We start from the raw sequence: 27,434 nt of genomic DNA, 5'->3' as shown, positions 1-27,434 counted from the left end.
TATATATAATATATTATATATGTATGTATGTATGTATTATTATAATTGAAAACAAGAAAAAAATATGAAAGAACAGATTATTTTCACTTAGCCCACCTCCATTTCAAACAATTGTTTTTTTCTTCTTTTCTTTTCTTTTCTTCTTTTTCTTTTTTCTTTTTTATTTTTTTAATTTTTACGGTTAAGGCTTGTTTATTATTTTATAAATTTTGCCATGAGATTTTATTAATTCAAAGCACTATGTTAAGGGATAAATTCATATAAGGTTAAAAATAGAGAGATATTAGAGTTTTTTTTTTTTTTTTTTTTTTGAATCATGTTAGAGTGTACCAAATTCATATAAGATTAAAACTTTAGAGAGATATTAGAGTTAAAAAGAAAAAACATTAAAAGCATCATGGACCGATAACAACTTCTATTTAGCTTTCTTTTCAAGTGTTCTTTAGAAGTCCAAAGTTATAGTCCTATATTTATTATAGCTAATTATATCTTAGATAATTTCATGCAATCTCTTGGTTCTACGGTGTGCTCAACTCCGAAGTCATGTGATGTCCTATCTCTAGGCTTTGAGTGTCATATTATTTTGTGAGATCATATTATATCTTAAACCTTCTCATGCATTAAGACATTTGTTGGCATGTATGGTTTAAAGCAATTAGTTCAAATAACAAGATGACATAAGTTTCAACAAATGAAATAGAAAGTGAGGGCGGTTGCACTGGCTAATCATGATATCTATAGGAATCCTATAGATCGAATCCCTTAAGAAATTAGCTCATAAATAGAAAGGAATTAAACAAACTGTTGGGGATGATGCCCTAAATTCTCGTGTCCTGTAGTTTTGTAAACACAGTTTTGTACGAACGTTTGTGATGTATAATATTGATTATTTCTTCACTACTTGTCTTTGAACATTGGATGTTTTATTTGCTTTAAACACAAACAATTAAACTAAAATCTCTGGTTGTCATTATGTAACTTAAGCATGTATGTGGAGACATACAAGCGGATCATGTCTTAAGTGATACCAAAATGGTCTGTATGTATATGGATGTAGGAGGGAAACTTATCCTCGGTAAACGTTACGGATGTGGCCCACTTTGTGGAATAGTTAAAATGTTGTGACTTGCTACAGTGATGGTCTATTTCTTAATCATTCATGTGGCGGACATGCGTAGCGGAGGCGTCCTATACCAAAGAATTTGTATAAGACCTGACCACGAAAGTATTAACGTCTCGTTCATATAACGTCGTTTCATGACAGAGACTTCACTTCACTAAGATGACTATAAGTAACATGACCTCAATCCTGAGTGAGTTGGGAACTCATGCCTTTGAGGGCGATCATTTGATTGTATGATGGGTGTGAGTGGGCCAGGTCGCGACTCAAAACTTTTACCACTTTTGGGATTCGTTTGATTTGGGAGCTGGGAACTCAGCTACACAAGATGGATTTACTTTCTTCCCCAAGCAGGGGTAAGTAGATTAGATTGCTCCCTTAAGGACTAATCCTGGGGCTTGAACGATGTGGTGCCACACATCTTCTCATGGCTCGAGAGGTATCCATACATAGTAGGACTATGTTGTATTGTTCATTAGGAGAGATCGGTGGTACTTAAAGATTAGATGTAACTATAGGGGAAAAACGGTAAATTGGTCCAACTGTACTTAGAAAATTTGTGAAGGGTTTCAATCTATTGATTGGTTAATATCCGATGGACACAGAAAATATATCTGTGGTTAAGAAGAGTTAGGCTGTCAGTTTTAGTGTGAATGCCTGACAGTTAACAGATGGTGGATCTCGTGGCTAAAGAGTTTTAGTTTAGCTATTCACGTACTGTTGGAGCTTCGAGCCATAGGGTCCATAAGGTCCCTTGGTAGCTCTAATGGATTAAGTTGAGAATCATCTTTTGGGTTAAGTTTTGAAGTGTTCAAATTGACAAGAGGAAATTTGATTATATATGATATTGATTGAACTGGTTAATTATATATGATCTGATTAAACTTTATGTATGAGATTACATTAATTGGAGGAAAATGGATATAAAATATGATTTATATTCTTGTGAAGGGAGAAAAACACTATGGTTTATATGTATATTAAACTATTATGTTATTGAATAAATTGATTATATTTATTATTTTTAATTGAACAATTATGGGATATTTGAGCCGCCTCTCCGTAACCATATGTTAGTGGGAAGTTTCATTCAGTTTCGCAACTGAAAAATAAAATGAAAATCGTTTTCATTTTGCAAAATATATATTAAATATAGCAAAATATCATCATCTATCAATGATAGACATCTATTAGTATTTATCAGTGATAGATAATAGTAGTCTATCAGTGTCTATCATTGACAATGATATTTTGCTATATTTGTAAATATTTTGGTTCATTTATCTATATTTGAAAAAAAAAACCCTTTAATTAATTGCATATAACTTATTTTATTTTTATGTTACTAAGTTAACTATCAAAAACCAAAAGGTTTAAATTATAGAAAATATCATTTGAATTTTACTTTGTTTAAAAAATATCCTTAAACTTTCAAAAGTTTTAATACTACCTTTAATTTTTCAAAAACTTTTAGCATAGTCAATTTCTTTGAAGTTATATTGAGTTGGAAAAGAATATGTTAAAAACAGCTCGTGCAGATACCTTTTTTTTTTTCCCCTTCATGTAAAAACTCATTTATCCCCATTTATCCAATTCTTATACCAAAATTATCGGTAAACCAAGGTGAATCTAAAACTCTAAATGAAAACATAAAATCTCCAAAAAAAAATCACAAAATTACACAATAAAAATCTCCACTTAAAACTCAACAGAAAATTAATCACTAATACATGAATGATCGGAAAAAAAAATATCATACTCACTTGTGGATAACTTCTTTTTTTAGTTGAATAAGGGTTAGGAAATTGGAACTACGAACCTCTTGGTCACAACACATCCGTATGCAAATTAAGAGATGCTCAATATGATTTGTGGGTAACCTACTTAACTGAACAAAACAAATAAACAAATTTAAATTGTAAAAATAATCAACAAAGTCTTCATCTCTACAAGTAAGATAGTATTAAAGAAGAGACTGAAAATAAAGAAGTGTTAGACCATAGATTGGAATAGAGAAAAGAACATATAGAAAATAAGGTGAAATGAAGTGTAGATAAACGATTTCCATTTATACACTAAAGCAAAGGGCATTTTTTTTCTTTTACTTTTTAAAAAAGGAATTAAAGGGTGTAAATGCAACTTTTAAAAGTTCAATGATAATTTTGAATGAGGTGCCATTCTTGGTTCAATGATAATTACCCGTGGGGAATTTTTCCTGTTTGATTTTTTTTAAAAAAATCAATTAACATAAATCACTATTATGAAAAAATTTTAATTAAATGGTTAAGTTTTATATGATTAGTTCCACATAGGGGTGATAGTTTGTTCGGTTTTGTCAGTTATGGGGTCAACCAAGAACCAAATAGAATCAATTGTTTTATAAGGAAGAGATCTAAACTGAAGTCCAATAAAGAACAAAACCAATAGATTGGTTTGTATTTGATTCAATTTATTATCAGTTTGGTTCTTAGTTTTTGACATTTTTATTTTTTTTATGCATTTTTTTCTTTAAAAAAAATAGCAAACTCCATAACAATTGTTTTTTTTTTTTCTAAACAATAAATATATATGCACCATAATAATTAAAACATTAAAAGATACCTAATGTTAAAGTTTATTTAAAGGATATATACCTTCGGTTCGGTTCGATTTTGATTGGTTTTTTAAATAAAAATTTGATCTGAAGTAATACTTTTTTGTTTTCTCCAAATACAAACTATTATGTCCAATTTTATATTAAAAAGTCAAACCAAACCAGTGGATCGGTTTGAATTGGTTCGATTTTTTGATTTCTTATTGCACTCCTAGTTCCACATATACAATTAGAATTTAAAGAGAAATTACTCAAAAATTTCAAGTTAAGGAAATAATTATCTATCAAATTATTCATATACAAAATCTAAATTTATTAGAATTCAAACATGTCTTTTTTTTTTACACCAATTCTAACATATTCATTATTTTGACCCTCAAACAATAAATCTTGAAAGTTAAATATAATATTTATATCATAAAAATAAATAAATAACATTAAATTAATAATATAAGGAAAAAGCCTAATGGGATGGGGACGGGGATGGGGAATGCATTCTCTATCCCCATCCCCATTTAGCTTTTGGAGATTTTTTTCTCCCACTTCCTTTCCCATTCCCCGATCCCCACCCCGTTTGAGTAAGGTCTTTGACAAAAATAAACATCTCAACTAACCAGCTCCATTCATATATAACAATAAGGATATTTTTTAACTTTTCTTTAAAGTTTAACAGCATTTATTAAAACTTTGAACATTTTAGGGTGTTCTTGAAACAAAAAACTAACAATTTTCATTAAAATTTGATGCTAAGTTTTTCAACTCTTTTTTAAAGCCAAGCATTTCTTAAACCCTAGAGATGAAAGCGTAGTATTTTAAAATTTGGAGACCATGAGCCCTAATCTTTAATAATAAAGGCTAAATTTAAAACAAATTCCGAACATTAGAAGCTAAAAGATAAAAAATGTGCTTATGGAATTAGGGGTGAATATGAAGGCATCGAAAATCGATCCGACCGAGGCTAGGATTCAATTGGTTGATTGTTGGTTTTCATATTAAAAAATTTCTGAAACAGCGACCGACCGACATATAAATATTATTTTTTTTCTAAAAAATAAGAATAAAAGTAAGTCCACTACCATCACCCAAGCCCAAGCGTATTGCCTTAGTATTGATTTATTTTTCTTTTTTATGTTCCCTAAATTCCAAGTTCATTACAAGATTGATTTAAACTTTTCATTAAAAAATGATTGATTTAAACTTAAAAAAGTTGAAAATTATGTTAACCTATAATAACACTTCATTAATTCATCTTTCATTTTTATTCAATTTGCCTTTACTTGCACCAAAAAAAAGACAAAACCGACCAATCGTCGATTTTTTTGGTCGGTTTTCGAAAAACCGACACCGACCGACCAACCGATGCACACCCCTATATGAAATAACCCACCAAATCCTTGAAAGCTAAATTACTATTTATCCCAGTGTAAAAATACAACTAAAACTCAAATGGTCATATTAATCAAATATTATGTTAACAAGAACTTTATTTCACTTTCACATAAGCTTCTTTCCAAAAAACAAAGTACAACATTAGGTTGAACTAACAAGCACGTTACATTGCCATGTCTCTATCTCTAGATCTAAAAATTTCAACACCCAAGTAGTCAATGGGCCCGCCAACAACAACATCAGGCTTCGCAACTTTCACTCGAACTGCAGTTATTCGATCGTACTCGATCATTATTTTTGAAGAAATTTCCTCTGCAACTGATTCCAGAAGATCATGTGATGGTCCAGTCATAATTTCCTTCGCTATGCTGTTTTCAATGTTTAAAGCCTCTCAGAAATACACGTAATATCATGCTATTGGTTGAAGATCATTGTCCATTAGATTGTACAAGTTTTTGCTTGAAAGGCAAACCATATTATTGACTACAAACATCCAAGAAGCGTTGACACAATATTTTAAGTTCAACAACATGTGGGGTGAGTATTTAGACGTCTAACCTTTCGGGGGAGGATAAGAACTATGACTTAACCAGTTAAGCTATCCTTATATTGGCAATACTAACTCATAGAATCTAGCCTAACCATAAAAGATAAGAAAAGGCCCAAAAATCTCCAATCTTGTAAGTCACTCTTGTTCTCACAAAAACTGACTTTAGGAAAATGGAACGAGTAAAACATAAAAAGGGCAAATTGTTCTTGGTGTTGATGCAATTAGTCAGAATTGCATGCTCTCCGAAGCTTAGTCTAATTTATAGTCTAATTGAACATTTAAGCAGAAATCCTGGTTAGAATTGCATTACATATCTGATACTGATGCCACATGTTATTATACAAATTCAGTATGACTTAGTGTTTGGATGGTCACTCTAACTTAGTATATTTTCATGCATTATATAGCCTGCTTCCTATATCCTAAAGCCACATTTCTGAAGTACACCATGCAACCTTTAATTCAGATGGCCAAAATTCAAGAATACAGCAATTTGTTGAACGCTTTCATTGAGAAACGCGAAAGAGTAGTGATCAAATAATTGTAACATTACCTGGAACTTAAAAACTACAAATAACATCCTATGCAGATAAAGACATATAGTAATACACAATCCATTGAATCACATTCGAGACCATAATAAAAGAGGTTTGAATAAAGTACGTACCGATAAATTGCTGTATAGCTTACAGAATCATTCAAGTCGTCAGATTTTCCAGCTGCCCGGAGATCCAACCAAGCATCCACATCCACCAAAAACATTTGTCCTGTTTCCTTTTCACTAAGATGCACCCCATGATAACCGTGAAACTTTAGACCCCTTAATATGAGTCTATCCCCCTTTTTTATTTTAAAATTGTTTGTACTTGCTTCTACTGAGGTGCTAATAATGTCAACTTTATTATCATCCATACGACCACTGAAATGAAGCCATAAAATAGAGAAAGTTAAGGATTCAACAAACAAGATATAAAAATAACCTAAATTAGAAAAAAAGAACAAATTATCCAAAGAAAAGCAGAGTAACTACCCCCTCATTAAAATTTTCAATACCTAAAGTCTAAGGTCTAATATTTTAAAGAAAAGTTAAGTCTTCTCACACACCAAGGTCCAATTTATATGGGCAATTGAGTTCTGTATACAGCAGCAATTGACGGAAGAAACCCAATCTTAGTTTCTAGGTTGGGTTGGGTTTCATAGAGTTCATCACCCTACAAAGCATCAAACCAATGCCATCAAGTGCATTGGATAAATAAACCACTACTTTTATTGAGAAAGTATGAAAGAATACTAGGGCATACAAAAACTGGACTAAAGAAAGTGACTCCACTTAAGTAAAATGTTATCGAGGGAATAATTACCAAAAGTCTTTTTTCTTTTTTTTTTTTAAAACGGAAACAAGACTATTCATTGAATTAATGAAAGAGTCAAAAGCTCAAAGTACATGAGAGAAATAAAAACAATAAACTTACCAATACAAGGCTAGAATCAAATTACATCATAAAGATTAAATTTTAAAGAAAAATTACAAACATTCCAAATGAACACATATATCAAGATGAACACAATTCTAAATGCCTTTAACTCAAACAAGCCCGAAACAAATTGAAGAGCTTCTACCATTATGGCTCTCAAAAATTGAACTTGAAAGTTCTACCAAAGAAGATAAGAAGAAGAAAGCTTTGAAGAACTGTTAAAAAGATAGAAAATAGAGAACACTAAGTTTACGTGGAAAATCCTAGAATAGGGAGAAAACACCACGATAAAGAGTCTCTTTTTATTATTTTAATATAAAATAAAAGTTACAAGAGAAGTCATATTTATAGGCTCTAGCAAGCCCTAATACAAACAAGGAAATAAACCTAAAAGTAAAATACTAAAATACCCTCAGGGTTATAAACTATCAACAAAACCCTTTATTTCTAACACTCCCCCTCAAGTTGGGGCGTAGATGTCAATAAGATCCAACTTGCTAACACATGAGTCAAAACTTTGCTTGAGTAACCCTTTGGTGAGAACATTAGCAACTTGTTGACTATATAGAATATATGGAATATAGATACTGCCAGGTGCCATTGTCCAGTTCCTCTTTTATAAAGTGTTTATAGATCCACATGTTTCGTTCTATCATGTTGTACAGGATTATTGACTATGCTTATAGCCGTTTTATTATCACAATAGAGTTTCATAGGTAAAACACTGTCTTGGTAAAGATCAGACGGAACTTTCTTTAACCAGATTTCTTCACAGATTCCCAAACTCATAGCTCTGTATTCAGCTTCAACACTGCTTCTAACAACACTTTGCTTCTTACTTCTCCAAGTAACTAGGTTACCCCACACAAAAGTATAGTATCCAGAGGTAGACTTTCTGTCAATAATTGATCCTGCCCAATCAGAATCGGTATAAGCCTCAATGAATTTCCTGTCAGTTTTCCTGAACATCAAACCTTTACCCGGAGAGGTTTTCAAATATCTCAGAATCCGATTCACAGCTTCTATATGTTCTTTGTAGGGTGCCTACATAAACTGACTAACAACAATAACAGCAAAGGAAATATATGGTCTAGTGTGAGATAAGTAAATCATCTTTCCCACTAGATGCTAATACCTCTCTTTATCAACAGGAACTTTGTCAATAGAATCTCCCAGTTTCGCATTGAATTCAATAGGAGTGTCAACAAGTCTACATCCACTCATACCTGTTTCTTTTCATAGGTCAAGAGTGTATTTCCATTGTGAGGTAGAGATCCCTTCTCTTGATCTTGCCACCTCCATTCCAAGGAAATACTTTAGATTCCCTAGATCTTTGATCTCAATTTCGTCAGCCATTTTCTTTTTTAGCCTGGTGATCTCAGCAATATCATCTCCTGACAAGACAATAGCATCTACATACACAATTAAAACAACAATTTCTCAGATACTAACCATTTTGTAAACAACATGTGATCAAAGTGTCCCTAAGTGGAACCTTGTGACTTAACAAAGGTAGTAAACCTGTCGAACCACACTCTCGGGGACTATTTCAAACCATACAAAGACTTCCTGAGTTTACAAACCTGATGATCGAACTGAGCTTCAAAACGTAGAGGATGACTTATATAAACCTCTTCTTCTAATCCACCATTCAGAAATGCATTTTTTATATCAAGTTGATGGAGAGGCCAATCTTTATTGACTGCAACAGAAAGAAGAACCCGGACCGTATTTAACTTCGCTACAGGGGAGAAAGTCTCCGAATAATATATTCCATAAGTTTGAGTAAACTCTTTTACTATAAGTCTGACCTTGTATTTGTCTAGAGTTCCATCTAATTTATACTTCAGAGTGAACACCCATTTGCACCCAACTGTTTTATGCCCTTTAGGAAGAGCTACAAGTTCCCATGTATTGTTCTTTTCAAGAGCTCTCATTTCTTCCATGACGACAGTCTTCCACTCAGGAATTTCCATAGTCATATGTATGTTTTTCAGTATTGTTGTTGTATCAAGGCTGGCGGTGAACGCACTGAACTCAGAAGACAGATTGTTGTAAGATAGAAAACTACGCATGGGATACTTGGTACAAAGACCTAGTGCCTTTTCTCAATGCAATGGGCATGCCAAGAGAGATATCATAATCCCCCAGTTTGTCCGAATCCTCATCTGTAATGGGATTTTGATTACATTTTTCAACCTGAGGAGAAGTCTCACCCTTTTGTGTTTCTGTCAAAGTCTCATCACTGCTTGCAACCCTGTTATTATCTGGAACTAACATATCAACCTTGTTCCAGAGAATAACATATCAGTCCTGTTATTCTCTGGAACTAACATATCAGTCCTGTCATTCTCAGCTAAATTAACAATATCATCCTCAATACACAAGTTAGTATTATCAGGGCCAATAGTACCTTGAGCTTGTATTGGTTTAGATTCATGGACTAGAGCCGACAGAGCAACAGGGGACACCATTTCCTTTCTGGTATTCTTCCTATAGTAAGTTATCCAAGGGACTTGTTTAGTGGGTAGAACAGTGTCATAGGTACTCGGGATGGGTTCAGGAAGGAGTTCAGGAAGGTCAATAGAGACTGAAGATGTGGACCAGTTAGTCTCTTCATTAGTACTCTCCCCATGAAGATGACTAATGGGGAAGAAAGGTTTGTCGTTAAGGAACGTTACATCCATGGAGATGAAGTATTTTCGGAAACAAGGGTGGAGGCATTTATAACCTCGCTGGTGAAGGGGATACCCAACGAAGACACATTGCTGAGCATGATGGGTAAACTTAATTTGGTTAAGACCATGACTATGGACAAAGGCAGTGCACCCAAAAACCCGGAGAGGGACATCAGGAATAAGCCACGTTGTAGGATATGACTCCTTGAGGCATTCAAGAGGGGTTTGGAGTTGGAGGACGCGAAAAGGCATCCGATTAATAAGATGATCTGCAGTCAGAACTACATCCTCCCCATAAGTAAGATGGAAGTGAAGTAGATAACATGAGAGACCGTGCAACCTCGTGGAGGTGACAATTTTTCCTTTCAGCCACCCCATTCTGTTGAGGGGTATAGGCACATAAGGTTTGGTGGACAATGCCTTTAAAGGACAGAAAATCATGAAGGGTATGATTAAGGAACTCACGACCATTATCACTACAAAAATTTTGGTGTTGAGTAGTGTAAAATTGTTGAAATATCAATGAAACCTCAGATTTATCAGTGAAGAGAAAAAATCATGCAAGACAGGTGATCATCAATAAAGGTCATAAACCAACATTTCCCCGAAGAGGTGGTAATACTCGAGGGACTCCAAACATCATTGTGAATAAGGGTGAACGGATGAGAAGGTTTGTAAGGTTGAGACGGAAAAGTGACCTTATGTTGTTTTGCACGAATGCACACATCACAAGACAGAGTAGAGGCATCAACTTTATTGAATAAATGAGAATAAATATTTCATACATTGAAAATTTGGGTGACCAAGGCGAAAATGTCACGACATACAATCTTTTTCTGAAGTTGAAAAATAAGAAGACGAAAAACTAGTCCTATAACAGTTCCTAGAGGAAGTGTCATCATCAAGGAAATAGAGTCCCCTATTGTGCCGGGCAGTGCCAATCGTCTTCCCTGAGCTCAACTTTTGAAAGAAAACATTATCCAGTGAGAATGCAACTTGACAATTCAAATCTCTAGTTACGTTACTAATAGATAGTAAATTGTAAGATATTTTGGGTACATGCAGCACATTCTGTAAAGTTAAACCATCAAAAGAAGAAATATGACCCTTGCCCGCAATAGGAGCAAATGACCCATCTACAATCCGAATCTTTTCATACTAGCACTCGGAAGATATGATAGAAAATCATCAGAAAATCCAATCAAATGATCTGTAGCTCCTGAATCAAGTATGTGTGGTTTCTTACCATTTATGTTGAGGAGACTTAAGGATTGAGAAGTACCTGATTGAGCAACGGCCCCAAGAGAAGAGACACCAGGGTCACTTTGGCAGTTCACCGGAGGTTGTGACTGGGAGGCACTCACAGATTCACTCATAAGAGCCCGACCAAGATTGGGCTTGTCATTTGGAGGACGTCTTCTGCCATTCGGTGGTCTACTATGTAACTTCCAGATCTTACGTATGCCAGGGTTTCTTGTCATGTTCACACATTCGAGGCTGTTTACCATTTTGCTTGTCACTATCAGAACCAAATAATTTCACATTGAAAACAGCAGAATCAGCAGAAGATACAATCGTGATGTTCATAGCACTGACTCTGTCTTCCTCTAGATGAACCTCAGAGCTCACTTCCATAAGAGAAAGTATAGGTCTCTGTCCCAGTATATGGCCTCGCACTACATCAAACTTGGAGTTCAAACCAGCTAGGAAATCATAAACAAGATCGACTTCCTCAATCTTGAAATACTGGACACCTCCACAAGGACAATCCCAAATAATTTCATGACACAGGTTCATCTCCTACCAGATTAGGGACAATTTGTTAAAGTATGAAGTGACACCCATTGTCCCCTGTTTACACTCGTGAGCCTATTTACGTAAAGTGTAAGGACAAGATGTATTCTACCTCTTAGAATATATTTTTGAACTGCATCCCAGATATCTCACGCAATCGCAACATACAACAACGGTTTCCTTATCTAAGGTTCCATACTATTAATCAACAGTGATCGAACTAGGGAGTCTTCTCCTTTTCAAATGTGCTCCTGAGGATCCCCTGGCCTAGGTCTTGGTATGTCACCAGTTAGATACCCAAACTTGTGACACCCCTCAAGAGCCATTTTAATGGACTGAGACTAGGAGAAATAATTCTAACCATTCAACTTTTCTTCTACAATTAACCCTGAGGAATTTCCCATTGACCTAGACAAATAGTTTTGTAGTAGTTAAAGCAAGGAAAGAGGTTACCGGATTCTGTGGATACATCAGTAGACCGAAGGGAATGTCAGAATTCACTGTACTATAATTTAAGTTTGTGGAAGCACCTAGGGCTGCCCCAAGAGCAGCGATTTGTTGCTGAAAATTGCCTGAAGATTAGCCAAACTGTTGTTGAACTATTACAGAGATAAACCAATCGAATCTTGATGTTCATAACTAGGCGACGCGCGATGAGGAAGGCCCGGCGGCTGCAAGTAGGTTGCTTGTGGCTGGAAGGGAAAGGAGCCGGGGATTCCTGGCAATTGTAAGGGGCTTGTTGCCACGGCAGGGGATTTACCTCTGTGGTAGGCAGAAGACACCAATCTTGGCTTCAAGGTGTATGTTTCAGCTACTGGCAGCAAGGTTGGAGGGATAGGCAGTGGCGGCACTCGGTAACAAGGGAGGAACGCTAGCGGCATTGTGAAAAAAGGTAGTGACACTAGGGTTGCCATCAAAGGGTTGCAACGACGCTGGTGTTGGACAGATATGCAAGGACTGAAGATACCAATCAACGGCGGCTTGGACGGCAGTAGCAATGACGGTATTGGCGACGTTGGTCGAACGCCCCATCAACAGCTATGGAGGAAGCTAGGCTGGTGCAGAACTAAGATTGTCTTGCACCGGTTGGTTTTCGCCGATGGTGACTAGGTTTTGTCACCACGCTCTGATACCATGTTAAAAGATAGAAAAAAGAGAACACTAAGTTTACGTGAAAAACCGTAGAACAGGGAGAAAAAACCACGATAGAGAGTCTTTTTTTAATATTTTAACATAAAATGAAAGTTACAAGAGAAGCCATATTTATAAGCTCTAGCAAGCCCTAATACAAAAAAGGAAATAAACTTAGGGTAAAGTAAAATACTAAAATATCCTCGGGATTATAAACTATCAACAAAGCCCCTTATTTCTAACAAGATCAACTCGAACAAACCAAAACAATTAAAAAAGAAGCAATCACCGCCCAAAGGGATTAAACGAGGCTGGAAACCACCTCATGCTAAAAAATAGAATTTCTAAGCCAAGACCTCCATGCTGAAGAAAAACAAGGCTGAAAAGGCTTCCTTCTTGAGACATTAAAGCTGCCAAATACTCCAAAGGGATAACAAAACACCAGAGAAACCAAAGCTTAACTTCAAACAAAGAGGGAACTATTCCCCTAGTTGAATATTGTCGAAAAATAGCTTGTTACCCTAGGGGTATTTTAGTAATTTTATGTACCTTAGGGCTTCCCATCGTCTATTTATTTGGCCTGTTCTCTTGTACTGTGTGTATCAATCAATAATAAAAAATTAGTCTCTATCGTGGTTTTTTCTCCCTGATCTAGGGTTTTCCACATAAACCTTGAGTTCTTTTCCCTCTCTTTTTCAACATGGTATCAGAGCATGGTGACAAAACCCTAGCCATCATCGATGAGAATAGACCAGAGTCTCCATCAACAACCTCCATTGGAACTGGTGGAGCCGTAAATGCCGACATCACCACAGCCATACAAGAAACCATTGAACAGTATCTCCAAGCCGCACTGCCCAAAATCCTCCAATCGGTGTCCGATCTCAACCCTAGCCGACTCAACTCTAGCCGCTTGGCTCCAGCTGGACTGATCCAGCAAGTCACGGCGATCCAGAGGCATCCAGCGGCGCAATAGTCAGCGGTGAACCCAGTGCAACAACTGACCCATTCCGTGGCGCCTCAATTGGTCAAATCATCCCACGTGCAAACGATGCAGCCCTTGAGTTCGGCCAATCCGTGTGCGTTGGTCTCCTTCCCGAGTGCACTGGCGGTCAATTCTCCAAAAAAGAACTAATAGGGTTCATTATTAGCCAACCCGAATTTTTGGGTTGGTCCACAAGAATCTTCCAACCCGGCCCAACTCGGACTATGTACACCCTTATCGCACGGTGATGAGCTCTTCAACCCAGCAGCCGACTGGTTCAACTTTCAATCCAGCAACCAGCTTCAGTTCCCTAAATTTGGGCCGAGGGTCCATAGGGGATCAAGGTATTCCAACCACTACAATGGCTCATAGCCCGAATGATCTCCAACGACGTTTTGCCCATCTCCAATAGCAAATTGCAGATTTCAGAATGGTTCTTGGGACGAACTCTCAACCAGTCCAACCAGAATTCTCTACCAACATACCAATATGTTCTGAGAACCCGATAAATTCTTTTCCTATTTTACTCACTACAAATATTCTTTCTGGATCCATGGGAAATTCTGCAGGATTTATTACTGGAGAAAAGCTGAATGGTCAGAACTATTTTTCTTGGTCTTAATCCATCATAATGGCCTTGGAAGGACGTCATAAATTTGGGTACTTGACTGGAGAGATACCTAAGCCTGTACCAGAAGACCCTCAAGAATGGATCTGGAAAGAGGAAGACTCGCTGTGGAGATCTGTTCTGATTAATAGTATGGAACCCCAAATTGGCAGACCGTTACTCTATGCTGCAACTGCCAAAGATATTTGGGATGTTGTGCAATAACTTTATTCAAAGAGGCAGAATGTATCCCGACTCTATACGTTACGGAAACAGGCTCACGAATGCAAGTAAGGAACTATGGACGTAACGTCCTATTTCAATAAAATGTCCCTTTTGTGGTAAGAGATGGATTTGTGTAGGGAAATAGTCTGGAAGTGTGCGCATGATGGAGCTCAATATGCAAAAATTGAGGAAGCTGATCGTGTCTATGACTTCCTTGCTGGGCTAAATTCGAAGTTCGATGCCGTTCGGAGTTGGATTCTGGGGCAACGTCCTACACCCTCTCTCATGGAAGTTTACTCAAAAATACGTCGGGAGGAAGACAAATCAAGTGCAATGAATAACCCAATAATTACCTCTACTGATGTTGCCTTTGCCACTAAGTCCTCCAGCTCTGACGGCGATAAGAAGCCCACTCCTGTCTGTGAGCATTGTAAAAAGTCGTGGCATACAAAAGACAAGTGTTGGAAGCTACACAGACGACCCCTGAACAGTAAACGTCGCCAGTCACATGACAAATCAACCCCTGGGCGTGCCCTTATGAGTGACTCGGCGAATGAGAATCCTTAGCACCAATCCCCAGCAGACAGTAAGACCAACCTGAGTACAGTTGGGGTCAGTGCCATCACACAGTCAGGTACTATTCAGTATTTTGGCCTTATTAGTATTAACGGTAAAAAACCCTGGATTGTTGACTCAGGGGCTACAGATCATCTTACTGGCTCATCTGATCAATTTCTTTCATACTGTCCGAATGTCAGTAATGAACGGATTAGAATCGCAGATGGGTTATTTGCACCTGTTGCAAGGAAAGGACATTTGTCTCCATTTGAGGGTTTGGTACTGCGGGATGTATTGCATGTTCCTAAGATATCATATAATTTATTATCTATTAGTAAAATTACAAGAGATCTGAGTTGTCAGGCAGTTTTTTCACCGACGCTGTTTTATTTCAGAATCTGAGCTCAGGGACGATGATTGACATTGTCCGGCACAATAGGGGGCTCTACTTCCTGATTGATGATGCTTCCTCTAAGAATGATTATAGGACTAGTCTCGTTTCTTTAAATTTTTCTACTTCTGAGAATGACTTTTGTTATAGCATTATCGCTTAGGACATCCAAATTTTCAATACATGAAATATTTGTTTCCGCATTTATTTCGCAATATTAATATATCTTCTTTAAACTGTGATGTTTGTATTCGTGCCAAACAGAGTCGTGTCTCCTTTTACTCTCAGCCCTACAAACCATCCAGACCCTTCACCTTAGTTCATAGTGATGTTTGGGGTCCCACACCAACCACAACAGGGAAACGTTGGTTTGTCACCTTTATAGACAATCACACTCGACTTACTTGGGTCTTTCTTCTCACTGATAAGTCCGAGGTGTCGTTTGTATTCCAGCAATTCTATGCTATTGTGGAAACCCAATTTAATGCTAAGATTGGTATTTTGAGAAGTGACAATGGGTAGGAATTCTTTAACGCCTCCTTCCAGGACTTCCTTACCTCTAAGGGGATTATCCACCAAAGTTCGTGTGCGTACACTCCCCAGCAAAATGGGGTAGCCAAGAGGAAAAATCGTCATTTGGTGGAAGTTTCCCGTTCCTTAATGCTATCCACATCACTCCCATCTTACCTATGGGGGATGCTATTCTTACTGCCGCTCACTTAATCAACCGAATGCCCTCCCGAGTCCTCAACTTTCAAAATCCGTTAGATTATTTGAAAGAGTCTTACCTAACTACTCGTTTAATCTCAGATGTTTCGCTTCGAGTATTTGGCTATGTTGCCTTTGTTCATTCTCATGGTCCAAACCACACGAAATTTACCCCCCGTGCTAAAAAATGTGTCTTTGTTGGGTATCCGCTCCATCAGCGTGTGTATAAATGTTACCACCTGTCATCTCGCAAATATTTTGTTTCCATGGATTCCTCGAGGATCAACCATTCTTTCCCGTTAGCCATCTTCAGGGGGAAAACTCTAGTGAAGAGGCTAACTGGTCCACGTATGCAGTTCCCTTAGAGTCACCTTCGATTCCCAAACATGTCAACCTTGTCCTCCCTATCAATCAAGTCCCATGGATAACATACTATAGGAAGAATCTTAGGAAGGAAACAGCGCCACCTGTCACATCTCCAACTCCAGTCCATGAGTTACACCCGGCATCAGGTACGTGTATTCCTGAAATTAATGATATTGATACTTGTGCTGAGACTAACGGTTGCAAAGAGGAAAAAGGGGGAAAAGGTGCTGATAGCACCACCATAGAAAATGGAGAGACAACGGTGAACGGTGATCAGGAAACAGTTCTGGAAAATGTGAATGATACTAGAGATGATGATTTTAAGGGGACCTCTGAAGGTGAAACCCAGGCTGAGGAGACTATCGATCACAGTGGGAAACCTAACAGTATGGAAGAGCATGATGCATCCCTCGATCTTCCGACAGCCTTGAAGAATGGCACTCGGTCATGTACAAAGTACCCTATGCATAGTTACATGACATACAGTAACCTGTCACCCGAGTTTAGGACCTTTACCAACAGTCTAGATACAGGGATGGTACCGAGTAGCATACAGGTTGCAATGGAAACTCCTAAGTGGAAGGCTGCTGTCATGGAGGAGATGAGGGCACTTGAGAAAAACAGAACGTGGGATCAGGTGACCCTAACCAAAGGGCACAAGACAGTTGGGTGCAAATGGGTCTTTACTATAAAGTATAAGTCTGATGGAATGATTGACCGATACAAGGCCAGGTTGGTTGCCAAAGGCTTTACTCAAACCTTTGGTGTGGATTACTTCGAGACATTCTCTCCTGTAGCTAAGCTCAATACTATCCGGGTATTATTGTCAGTTGCAGTGAACAAAGATTGGCCCCTGCATCAACTGGATGTAAAGAATGCATTTCTCAATGGGGAACTTGAGGAGGAAGTCTACATGAGTCCTCCCCCTAGATTTGAAGATCAATTCAAACACCTGGTATGCCGACTGAGGAAGTCGCTATATGGGTTGAAACAGTCTCCGAGGGCTTCGTTTGACAGATTTACCACCTTTGTCAAAGGACAAGGATATACCCAAAGGCACTCAGATCACACACTGTTTACAAAGAAGTCAATTTCAGGGAAGGTTGCAGTTCTTATTGTGTATGTTGACGATATTGTGCTTTCTAGTGATGATGATGATGAAATTGTGAGACTTAACGTAAAAATGGTCAAAGAATTTGAGATTAAAGACCTTGGGAAGTTGAGATATTTCCTCGGAATGGAAGTAGCTCGATCAAAGGATGGGATTTCAGTGTCCCAACGGAAATACACTATCGATCTCCTAAAGGAAACAAGAATGACTGGGTGCAAACTTGCTGACACCCAGTTGAATATAATTCAAAGCTTAGTAATACAGGTAACAGTGTCCCTGTCAACAAAGAAAGGTATCAGTAGTTAGTTGGAAAATTGATCTACTTATCTCACACGAGACCCGATATATCATACGTAGTTAGTATTGTTAGTCAGTTTATGCAGGCTCCTTATGAGGAACACATGACAGCGGTTGAACGCATCCTACGATATTTGAAGGGAACACCTGGTAAGGGGTTAATGTTCAAGAAGTCTGATAAACATTGCATTGAAGCTTACACTGATTCTGATTGGGTAGAGTCTATTGTTGATAGAAAGTCAACATCTGGGTATTGCACATTTGTCTGGGGTAATCTAGTGACTTGGAGAAGCAAGAAATAGGGAGTTGTGGCCATAAGTAGCACTGAGGCTGAGTATCGAGCCATGAGTTTAGGGATATGTGAAGAAATCTGGTTGATGAAAGTGTTGTCAGATCTTCATCAAGGTAGCGAGCTCCCAATGAAACTGTTTTGTGACAATCAGGCAGCAATAAGTATTGCAAATAATCCAATTCAGCACGACAGAACAAAACACGTTGAGATTGACATGCATTTCATCAAGGAAAGACTAGCCAATGGAAGTATATGCATTCCTTGTGTTCCCTCAAATTAGCAAATTGCAGATGTGCTCACAAAGGGGTTTACTCAAACAAGGCCTTGATTATTGTGTCAGCAAGTTGGGCCTTATTGATATTTACGCCCCAACTTGAGGGGGAGTGTCGAAAAATAGCTTGTTACCCTAGGGGTATTTTAGTAATTTTACGTACCCTAGGGCTTCCCATTGTCTATTTATTTGGCCTGTTCTCTTGTACTTTGTGTATCAATCAATAATAAAAAATCAGTCTCTATCGTAGTTTTTTCTCCCCTATCTAGGATTTTCCACGTAAACCTTGAGTTCTTTTCCCTCTCTCTTTTTCAACAAATATCACAAATTTCTATAATTGATCTGAGGTTAAATGGAATTTGTGGAGACACGGGGATGAAACTTGCTGACTTTGAAATCAGCCCCTTCTTTCCAGCTGAATCTTGAAAAAGGCCATTCACTGCTTTCTCAAAATGATCTTCGAAGAATTGAGTCTCTGGCACTGACAAATGAGATTCAAAATCCTCTTCTTCACTACTAACACTTGCTGTGGAATCAATTGGAGGAGGACTTTTTGGAGGAGAAATGCAAGGGATGTACCTTCTAAATTGAACTGAAGAATTTTCAAACTTTAATGTTGGCTGAGAGAACACCAATGAAGGTTTCACCGAAATTGGAGGCCCCAGTCTTTTTTATTTAGAAGAAATACCTGGAACTGGAGCCGTCACACACCCAAGTTCTAAAGCATCATAGTTCAATCTACAAATGTTGGAGAAATTTGGGGAGTATTTTTTCCTTGAATAATGATAAGGAAATGTTGGAGTTGAACAACCTGAATTCTTTTCTTTATCTTTCTCTTTCCAATCTGCCTTTCCATCTTCCAAAGCAGCCAAATCCTATGCCCTTTCTTGATCACAAATATGAACTAAAGAAAGATTATGAAGAGAGTTAGAGGCTGGCGGAATTCCCTGTTACAAAATTTCGCTATTACTATCCAAGGAGGATTGATGGGCATTAAATGAGGATGGTTGAAGTCCTCTAGCAATTAATTCGTGCCTTCCTTCAACCGGAACGTCATTTGCAAAGAAGGAAGCCTTGGGAGTGTCAACCAAATTAATATCTGGAGAGAGAAAACAGCATCACCTTCGACAAAACCCAATTCACCTTCCACTGCTGCTGACTCTTTGATTTCTTCTCCAAAAGTCGAGGCTTTCCCAACAACATTTCTTTTATCCGAGGAAGGCGCATTGGTTGCAAAACACAATTTATTAAATGGTGAGAGAAAGTGAGTTTCCACACCTACCGATTCTTCAATTATCTCAACAACATCTATAGAGACCTCAACCACTTTCTCTTTCTCGAAAAATGAAGCATTGGGCACATCATTTCTATTATTCACATCAAAACTGAAGTCTAACTATTCCTCTTCCAATCCTTGAATAAGATTTGCTTTTTCCTCTTCCAAATCTTGAGAAAAGCCTGCCTTTTCACCTTCTTCCATAAGAAAATTATCTGACTTTTCACCTTCCACGTTAAGAGAGAAATTCAATTGATTAATGTTGCTTACTCAGGCTTCTACAACAAACTCTTCATCTTCCAAACCTTGAAGAAATCTTTCTTGATCAATGGAATTTGTGAAAGCAAAATCCAATAGGTAATCTAAACTCAGAGAATTCATGTCCTGGGAATCCCAAGAGTCCAATGCTTCAAAATTAATAGAAAAATCACCAAGATTGAAATCCTTAATAACCAAAGAAACTGGGATGAAGCCACAAATATTCCTTTCTACTTTAATAATTGCTCAAGTACAATCCAAACAATTAAGTGTTTGTGAAGAGATACTTAACAAACCACCCAATTGCTGTCCAATTGCAACAAATATGGAGCTCTTCCAATAAGTTAAAGGGAGATTTCTTATGCGAACCCAACCTCCATAACACTTTAAAAATTCTGGTTTAGCATGAACATGATTTGACCAATGATCCAACTTTAGATGCAATCGTCCAATTAGCTTCCATTTACCAATTTTCAAACAAGGATCTAAGTCTTTCTTCACTTTAATCAAGGCCTTATCATCCATAAAAGGATTGATAAAGACTTGTGACTGCAAAAATTCTTCCAAAGACTCTTTAACCTCCCTCCACGAGTAGAGAGCAAAAAGTCTTGAAACCACAAGTAAGGAGTTCAGATTCAAATCCAGCACCTCAGATTCCTTTACCCAAAAAGACGAATAATTTGCTGGAGACATAATGTGAGAAACAAGTTGTCAAAGCACATCAACAAAAGACCTTGCCCTTTTTTCTTCTAAAAAGGCACCTTCAGGGTTCTCCAAATCTTCAACTTCAACAGCCTTTGAATCCTTGAAGACAGCCATTGCATCTTTGGAACGAAAATGGGCATGAATATTATCTAACTCCAAAAGAAAATCTCTAACCATATCCCAAAAAACCAACCAACCTTTTTTATCAATTCCAACCGGGACAACCAACCAACCTTTTTTTATCGATTCCAACAGGGACATGAAGGTATTTTCTTCCTCCAGTAGACGGCCAAACTGCACATTCTAAGAAACAGCTCGCTTGATTCCGAAATTTTGCAAGCCGAATCACTTCACAATCATTTTTTATTTCCTTTTGGAAGAAATCCTTCATGGGTCTCCATTAAACTAGCTTCAAGCCATTGTAAAGAAGAAAAGGATATGAAAATCTTCCGCTTAAACTTTTTATCTTCCAAGAAGAAACCATTTTCCTCTTACCAAATACAATAATAAGAATCTCTAATGCAGCAACTCTTGATTTCCATCTTCTGATGATGAAATGAAACTCTTGACAATCTGAAAAAATATTTGGTAAAATGGATGAGGGTAAGGACGAAAAAGGCTGGAAGGAGGGATAAGAGTGAAGGTTAGTTGAAAGAAGGGGAAATGGAGGCCAGACGTATAGATTTTGGTCGGAGGAATGGAAGAATGTAGAAGAGAGGAGAGAGCATTTTTTGCGAGTCCTACCCCAAATTTAACTCAAGGACCTTTTAGAACTATTTTCCAAACCTCAGGAACTTTGAAAGAAAAAAGTCTTTGAAACCAAAGCCCAAAAAGAAACATAAAATCTCACCAAGGACCAAATGTCAGTATGTCATCGGGGTCCTACCCAGAGCTCTAGACACGATGTTGTTCCTCTCTCCCAACAGTTCCATAAAAATCACACCCTTGCAAACCACATGTCCCGCTAAAAGGCAGATGGAAGAACCAGAACGAAGGCATACATTTTCATATTGTTGTCGAGCTATCACAATATCAAACTCCTAAAAGAAGCAATTCCACAGAGACCTCACAAACTAATCGCTCCCAAAAATGTCATCCACGTCTTTCTCCACCTTCAGACAGGGAATACAACAAAAAAAGGCCCATTAACAAGGGCATATTCCTCGAAAGCCTATCAAAAGCATTTACACGGCCAAGTAAAAAACTAGCCGTGCAAAGAACTTGACGACTTTTTAATCCTCCACGACACATCAAAGACCAACTCACTAGCAGGAGAATTATCTAACAATCACCTAAAGAAGGATTTACATGAGAAACCCTTTAAAGGATTAGGACCGCAACCACAAGCATCCCTTTTCCCACGCCTAAAAATAACCTCCTCAAGCAAAGAAAAAAGAGAGGCAATCTCTGTCGTTTCCCTATCGGACAATGAACTACGAAAACCAAAGCAGAAAGATTCATAGATGCCTGACAAGTCAAGAATTCAGAGACCACATGACTTCTAAGGGAAAATAAATGGTATAAATGCAAAGCAAAGAGGTCTATCCCCCCCACCCATTGATCTTCCTAGAAATACATTTTTGTGTCTCCTCCCACGACATAACAAACAAGATGGAAGAAGCAAGGGAGCTCAAAAGAAATATCTTCCTAGAGATTCCCAATGTGTGCCTCTAACCCCTTTTGACAACAATTCGAAGGGATGGGCGCCAATCTTGCTTGCAATAATCCTATGCCACAAAGATTCAAGCTCAAGGGTGAAACGCTGCAACTACTTAGCCAAAAGGGATTTGTTGTGTAACCTTAAATTCCCAATTTCTAGCCCTCCCTGATTGAATAAATAGTGTATTTTCATTCAACTCAAATACTTCTCTGTCTCATTCTCATCTGGATTTTTCTCATTCCAGAGTCCCAAACATTATTAGTAGAATGTCCTCAATGAACGTATGGAAAGAAACCCCACACCCCGAAAGTCAAATTCTACTTCATAGATTGCATCGACCTATCAAGAAGCCTCCAACACTTCATTCACACAATGGTTATCAAGCAGGCATCAAAATCATAAGAAAATCATACATGGATCAAAATTTTGATAGATTTAAATACAAAACAATCTATATTTATACCATATATAAAATGTATATCAATACTATATATATAAGTGGCCAAGAGGGAAAATCCTTAAGGTTCCTTTCCTTCCACTTTATAAAATATGCATATTTCACCATGAACATTGTCGATAACTTTTAACAATTTCTTCATTCTTTCTATAGACGAGTCCTAATTTGTGTTTTTCAAATGAGAATAAAGACATAGAAGGAGATTGTGAGAATACCAGTAGAAAATGAGTAAAAACACGCTAGAAGGGACGCTACGGCTGCACGAGGGGAAGAAAGACGACAGAAGCAACAGCTATGAACGACAGCGAGGCGGCGGCGACACTGAGCCGCTGGAGCTGAGGAGGAGACGGCGTGAAGAAGGTTGTAGACTACACGAGATTGAGAGGAAGATGAAAAGAGTTGGGGTTTGGTGTGTGGCTACCGATTGGAGAGTGAAAAACACGAGAAGAAAAGGAATAGCAAAAACACCTTAACTGCCTTAACTGCCTGGTGGCGTGCCTGTGCAGTAACAATGGAAGAATGAGATAAAGCAGAAAGTGGGGAAAGAGACGAATACAATAGGGATGAGAAAAGGGAAGTGGTTAGAAATAACTTCTTTTTTTTTAATCTCCGTCTATCTCGGTCGATGTCAGCCATTTAGTTAAAAAAAAAAAAATCATTAGGACTTCTATTTTGTTTTTTTAACCTATTTTTTGAAAACAAGTTTTTTTTTTACCCTTTGATGATAAAAATGATTAAGCATGATTGTATAATTACTCTTATGTCCCTTACAACCAACCTACCAAATTAATTCACATTCTCCACCTAAAATTAATTTATCCAAAAATCATTAACAAAAAAAATTTCTCACAAAAAATTCTCCATCAAATTTATTGGTTGTATAATTACTCTTATGCCCCTTATTAAATTCCCACTTTCAATTTCAACCACTAACCTATCAAATTAATTCACATTCTCCACCTAAAATTAATTTAACCAAAAAATTTTCTCACAACAAATTCTCCACCAAATTTGATTTCTTTACAACCCCACAAAAAGTTCTTTTTATCAAATTGTTTCTAGAACGAAATTCGTCAGTCCAAAACTTGTATTTCACTAAGTTGTAATTTTGTGTACTCCATCGAAAGAAGGTATGTATTTCACTTTTGTATGTATTCTCAATAGTTCACTAATTACTGGAAAAATTGACAATGCCCTGCATTTGATATTTATTTATAAATTTTTGGAGGTTGATTTTTGGAGTTTGATTTATGGTTGCTTTGTTGATAGTATATATATATATATATATATATATTTNTATATATATATATATATTTTAATAATGCCCTACATTTGATATTTATTTATAAATTTATTTAAAAAAAACATTAAAAAATATTATTTTTTTAAACCCGGTCGGGCTTCACCAAGTAGGAAGCAAATGAGTTCAAATTACCCGGTCGAGCTTCATCGAAAATGAATAAATATTGGAATAATTTTGATATCCGGTCGAGCTTCACCGGGTATTCATCGAGTAGGAAGCAAATGAGTTCAAATTACCTGGTCGGGCTTCACCGGGAGCAAAATAAATGTTGGAATAAGTTTGATTTCCGGTTGTGCTTCACCGGGTTACCCAATCGGGCTTCACCAGGTCATCCTCGAGTCTAGGCCCGATAGAGTCAATCTTAACCCGGCCGGGCGCACACAAAAAAACATGATTCTATTTTTTGGCCCGGTGGTGGATCTGGCCGGGTGGACCACTAGGCCAAAAAACATAATCATGTTTGTTTGTTCTTTTTTTGTTTTTGTTTTGTTTTGTTTTTATTTAACTGCATTATATTAATACTTTTTTTTATATAAAATGTAGGAAAATGCCTCGCGTTTGGATTTGTTTCAGTGGCGTTTGGAATGAAAGGGAAAAGGATTACGATGGAGGATAGTTGCGGGGGTTTGACATTGAGTTGGGCACGACCTATAATGAATTCCTAATCGAAGTTTATAAGATAAGTGGTATAATGTCAGATGAGTATAATCTTGTTATAAGATGTATACTTCAATTGAGATCCAAAGCCCTTGCATTTGTAATTCAGAATGATGAAAATCTACACACATTCCTTACATGGGAAGAGGTCTCAGTAATACCTCTTTACGTATCCATGCTTCCAAAGTGTTTAACAAACCAAGAATTTCATCAAAAAATTCATATGTCCGACGAACTGAAGAAATCCCTTCAACATCTAGGCCAATATAGTGGAAGATGGAGTTGGATAGTCAAATTTTCCCCACATATTTTAACCCATCACTTACTTCATCGCCTAGTAATTTGGCGACTCATAATTTAGGGGATGGTGTAGACCAAGGTCAATATTTCAATGATTGGTCTTAGAGGGAGAAGGACGATGGAGAGGAACCCAAGATTAATACCCACTATACATTTCATGCAGAAGAACGAACGATCGAAGACTACGGAGGCTCCTCACATGCAACGGGTCGTGACTTATCACATCTTTCTAGTAGCACAATCACCATGCTAGGTCAGTCTTATTCTTCTGAAGATGTGCAAGTTGGTGACATATTTATATCTAAGAATGATTTAAAGATGCGGTTATCTATGTTAGCAATTAGAGGTAACTTTCAGTTTAGGGTGAAGAAGTCGACCACAACATTATACAAAGTTATATGCTTAGTTGAATAGTGCAAATGGAGACTTTGAGCCGTTAAATTGAAAAATTGTGAAATATTTAAGATCTCTAAGTATGGCAATATCCACACATATAGAAATGAAATATTGACTAACGATCATAGACAAGCTTCTAGTTGGGTTCTCGGTCATTTAATTTCGTCGAAGTTTGAAGATATTAGTCGTTCATATAAACCGAAGGACATTGTGAAGGATATAAAACAAGAGTATGGTGTGAGTTTAAGTTATGACAAGGTATGGAGGGTAAGGGAAGAAGCGTTAGTGCTTGTTTGGGGGTCACCAAAAGAATCGTATAAGAAGTTATCTAAATTTGGTGAAGCCTTACAAATTGAAAATTCTGGTTCAGCATTTAAATATGATCTACAGGAAGATAAATATTTCAAGCACGTCTTTATGGCTCTTAATGCTTCCATTAGGGGGTTTCTAAACTGCATTCGCCCTATTTTAATTGTAGGTGGAACACATTTAAGGGGTAAATATAGTGGTAAACTCCTGCTTGCAACTGGGGTCGATGGAAATAATCAAATATACCCAGTCACATTCGGTATATCTAGTGGAGAAACTAATGAATCTTGGGTGTGGTTCCTTCAGCAATTAATATGTGCAATTGGACAAGTTCATGATGTGGTTATCGTATCAGATAGACACCCTAGCATAAAAAAGGTAATTATCACAGTCTTCCCAGAAGCATTTCATGGTATCTGCATCCATCACTTGAAAGCTAATTTATTAGTTAATTTTAAGAATAAAGATATTTTGGATATTTTCGACAAAGCAGCCAAGGCAAGTCGTGAGTTTGTGTTCAAGTACCATTAGAGTCAATTTGCAAGGTATCCAGGTGCATGTAAATACCTAGAAGATATTGGTCTTGAGCGGTGGGCTAGGGTGTACCAATGTAATAAAAGATACAATCAAATGACAATAAATCTCGCTGAGTGCATAAATGGAGTGTTAAAAGATGCACGACAGTTACCAATCACAGTACGTCAAGACTGTCGAACTATGCGATGACAATAATTTGTGACGCAGCAGACAAAGCGAGCAGACATGAAGTTCAGCCAATTGACCAACATGAGTTCGAGGTGACAGATGGAGGTTTGGAGGCCGTGTCAATATTCACGCAAGAACATGCACTTATCGCAAGTTTGATTATTATGAAATCCCTTGTTCACACGCCATTGCTGCATGCAGGGTCGGAATATTGATCCTACCTCTCTTTGTTCTCGGGTATACTCTATTGATGCAATGTTGGTTGTGTATGCTGAACCTATATGACCACTTGGACACTTTTTGGAGTGGAAACAATCATCGACCTTCATCGATGTTGAAACATTGCCTCCAAAAAGAGTTCCAAGATTAGGTCGCCCATGAACAACAAGATTTTCTTCTACAGGTGAATTTCGTCAAGTCCACAGGTGTTCTAGATGTGGGCAACAGGGTCACAACAAAATGACATGCAATCAACCTTTTAATACTACCGAGTGAAGTATGGATTTTTTTTTTGGATGATATTTTTGTGAATTTGGATGAGTTTTTTGTGAATTTGGTATATATTTGTTGTTTTTTTTGCATGCGCCCAACCGGGAATTGGTATATATTTGTAGTTTTTTTCATGTGCCCAACCGGGAATTAGCGCCAATTTGCATGTACCCGATCGGAAATTGGTATATATTTGTATTTCTTTGCATGCGCCCGACCAGGAATTGGTATATATTTGTAGTTTTTTGCATGCGACCGACTGGGAATTGGCGCCAATTTGCATGCACCTGGCCGGGAATTGGTATATATTTGTAGTTTTTTTCATGCGCCCAGCCAGGAATTGGCGCCAATTTTCATGCACCCAACCGGGAATTGGTA

At 37.4% G+C, this 27,434-nt stretch overlaps 2 protein-coding genes across 3 annotated transcripts; one reads left to right on the top strand and one right to left on the bottom strand.

Annotated features, from left to right (window-relative positions):
- Nucleotides 1-5,119: 5,119 nt before the first annotated feature.
- On the bottom strand, nt 5,120-23,477 carry LOC120074055 (dihydroneopterin aldolase 2-like). 2 transcript variants are annotated; one of them, XM_039027042.1, is made up of 4 exons: nt 23,113-23,477; nt 6,757-6,863; nt 6,320-6,571; nt 5,120-5,470 (listed from the first exon to the last, which is right to left on the bottom strand). In XM_039027042.1, the coding sequence occupies exons 3-4, from the start codon at nt 6,562-6,564 to the stop codon at nt 5,266-5,268; spliced, it is 450 nt and encodes a 149-aa protein (XP_038882970.1). In that variant the 5' UTR covers nt 6,565-6,571; nt 6,757-6,863; nt 23,113-23,477; the 3' UTR covers nt 5,120-5,265. The 2 variants fall into 2 exon arrangements, with proteins under 2 accessions (XP_038882970.1, XP_038882969.1); XM_039027041.1 differs by lacking the exon at nt 6,757-6,863 and having other exon boundaries at nt 23,113-23,475.
- Nucleotides 23,122-26,393, top strand: LOC120073685 (protein FAR1-RELATED SEQUENCE 8-like). The gene is made up of 2 exons (XM_039026488.1): nt 23,122-23,301; nt 25,623-26,393. Exons 1-2 carry the CDS (start codon nt 23,122-23,124, stop codon nt 26,391-26,393), a joined length of 951 nt encoding a protein of 316 aa, XP_038882416.1.
- Nucleotides 26,394-27,434: the final 1,041 nt, after the last annotated feature.

The sequence above is a fragment of the Benincasa hispida genome, chromosome 3 (genome assembly GCF_009727055.1).
Source record: "Benincasa hispida cultivar B227 chromosome 3, ASM972705v1, whole genome shotgun sequence".
Lineage (NCBI taxonomy): Eukaryota > Viridiplantae > Streptophyta > Magnoliopsida > Cucurbitales > Cucurbitaceae > Benincasa > Benincasa hispida.
This window is presented reverse-complemented; position numbering and strand designations above follow the sequence as displayed.

What these genes read in the sequence shown, in the direction of transcription:
- LOC120074055 (XM_039027042.1), bottom strand. Translation starts at nt 6,564, where the DNA reads ATGGATGATAATAAAGTTGACATTATTAGCACCTCAGTAGAAGCAAGT. An exon ending in AGCTATACAGCAATTTATCG is followed by an intron (nt 5,471 to 6,319) that starts GTACGTACTTTA and finishes CATTGAAAACAG; the next exon opens with CATAGCGAAGGAAATTATGA.
- LOC120073685 (XM_039026488.1), top strand. Translation starts at nt 23,122, where the DNA reads ATGAGTAAAAACACGCTAGAAGGGACGCTACGGCTGCACGAGGGGAAG. An exon ending in GGAAGATGAAAAGAGTTGGG is followed by an intron (nt 23,302 to 25,622) that starts GTTTGGTGTGTG and finishes GAAATATTTAAG; the next exon opens with ATCTCTAAGTATGGCAATAT.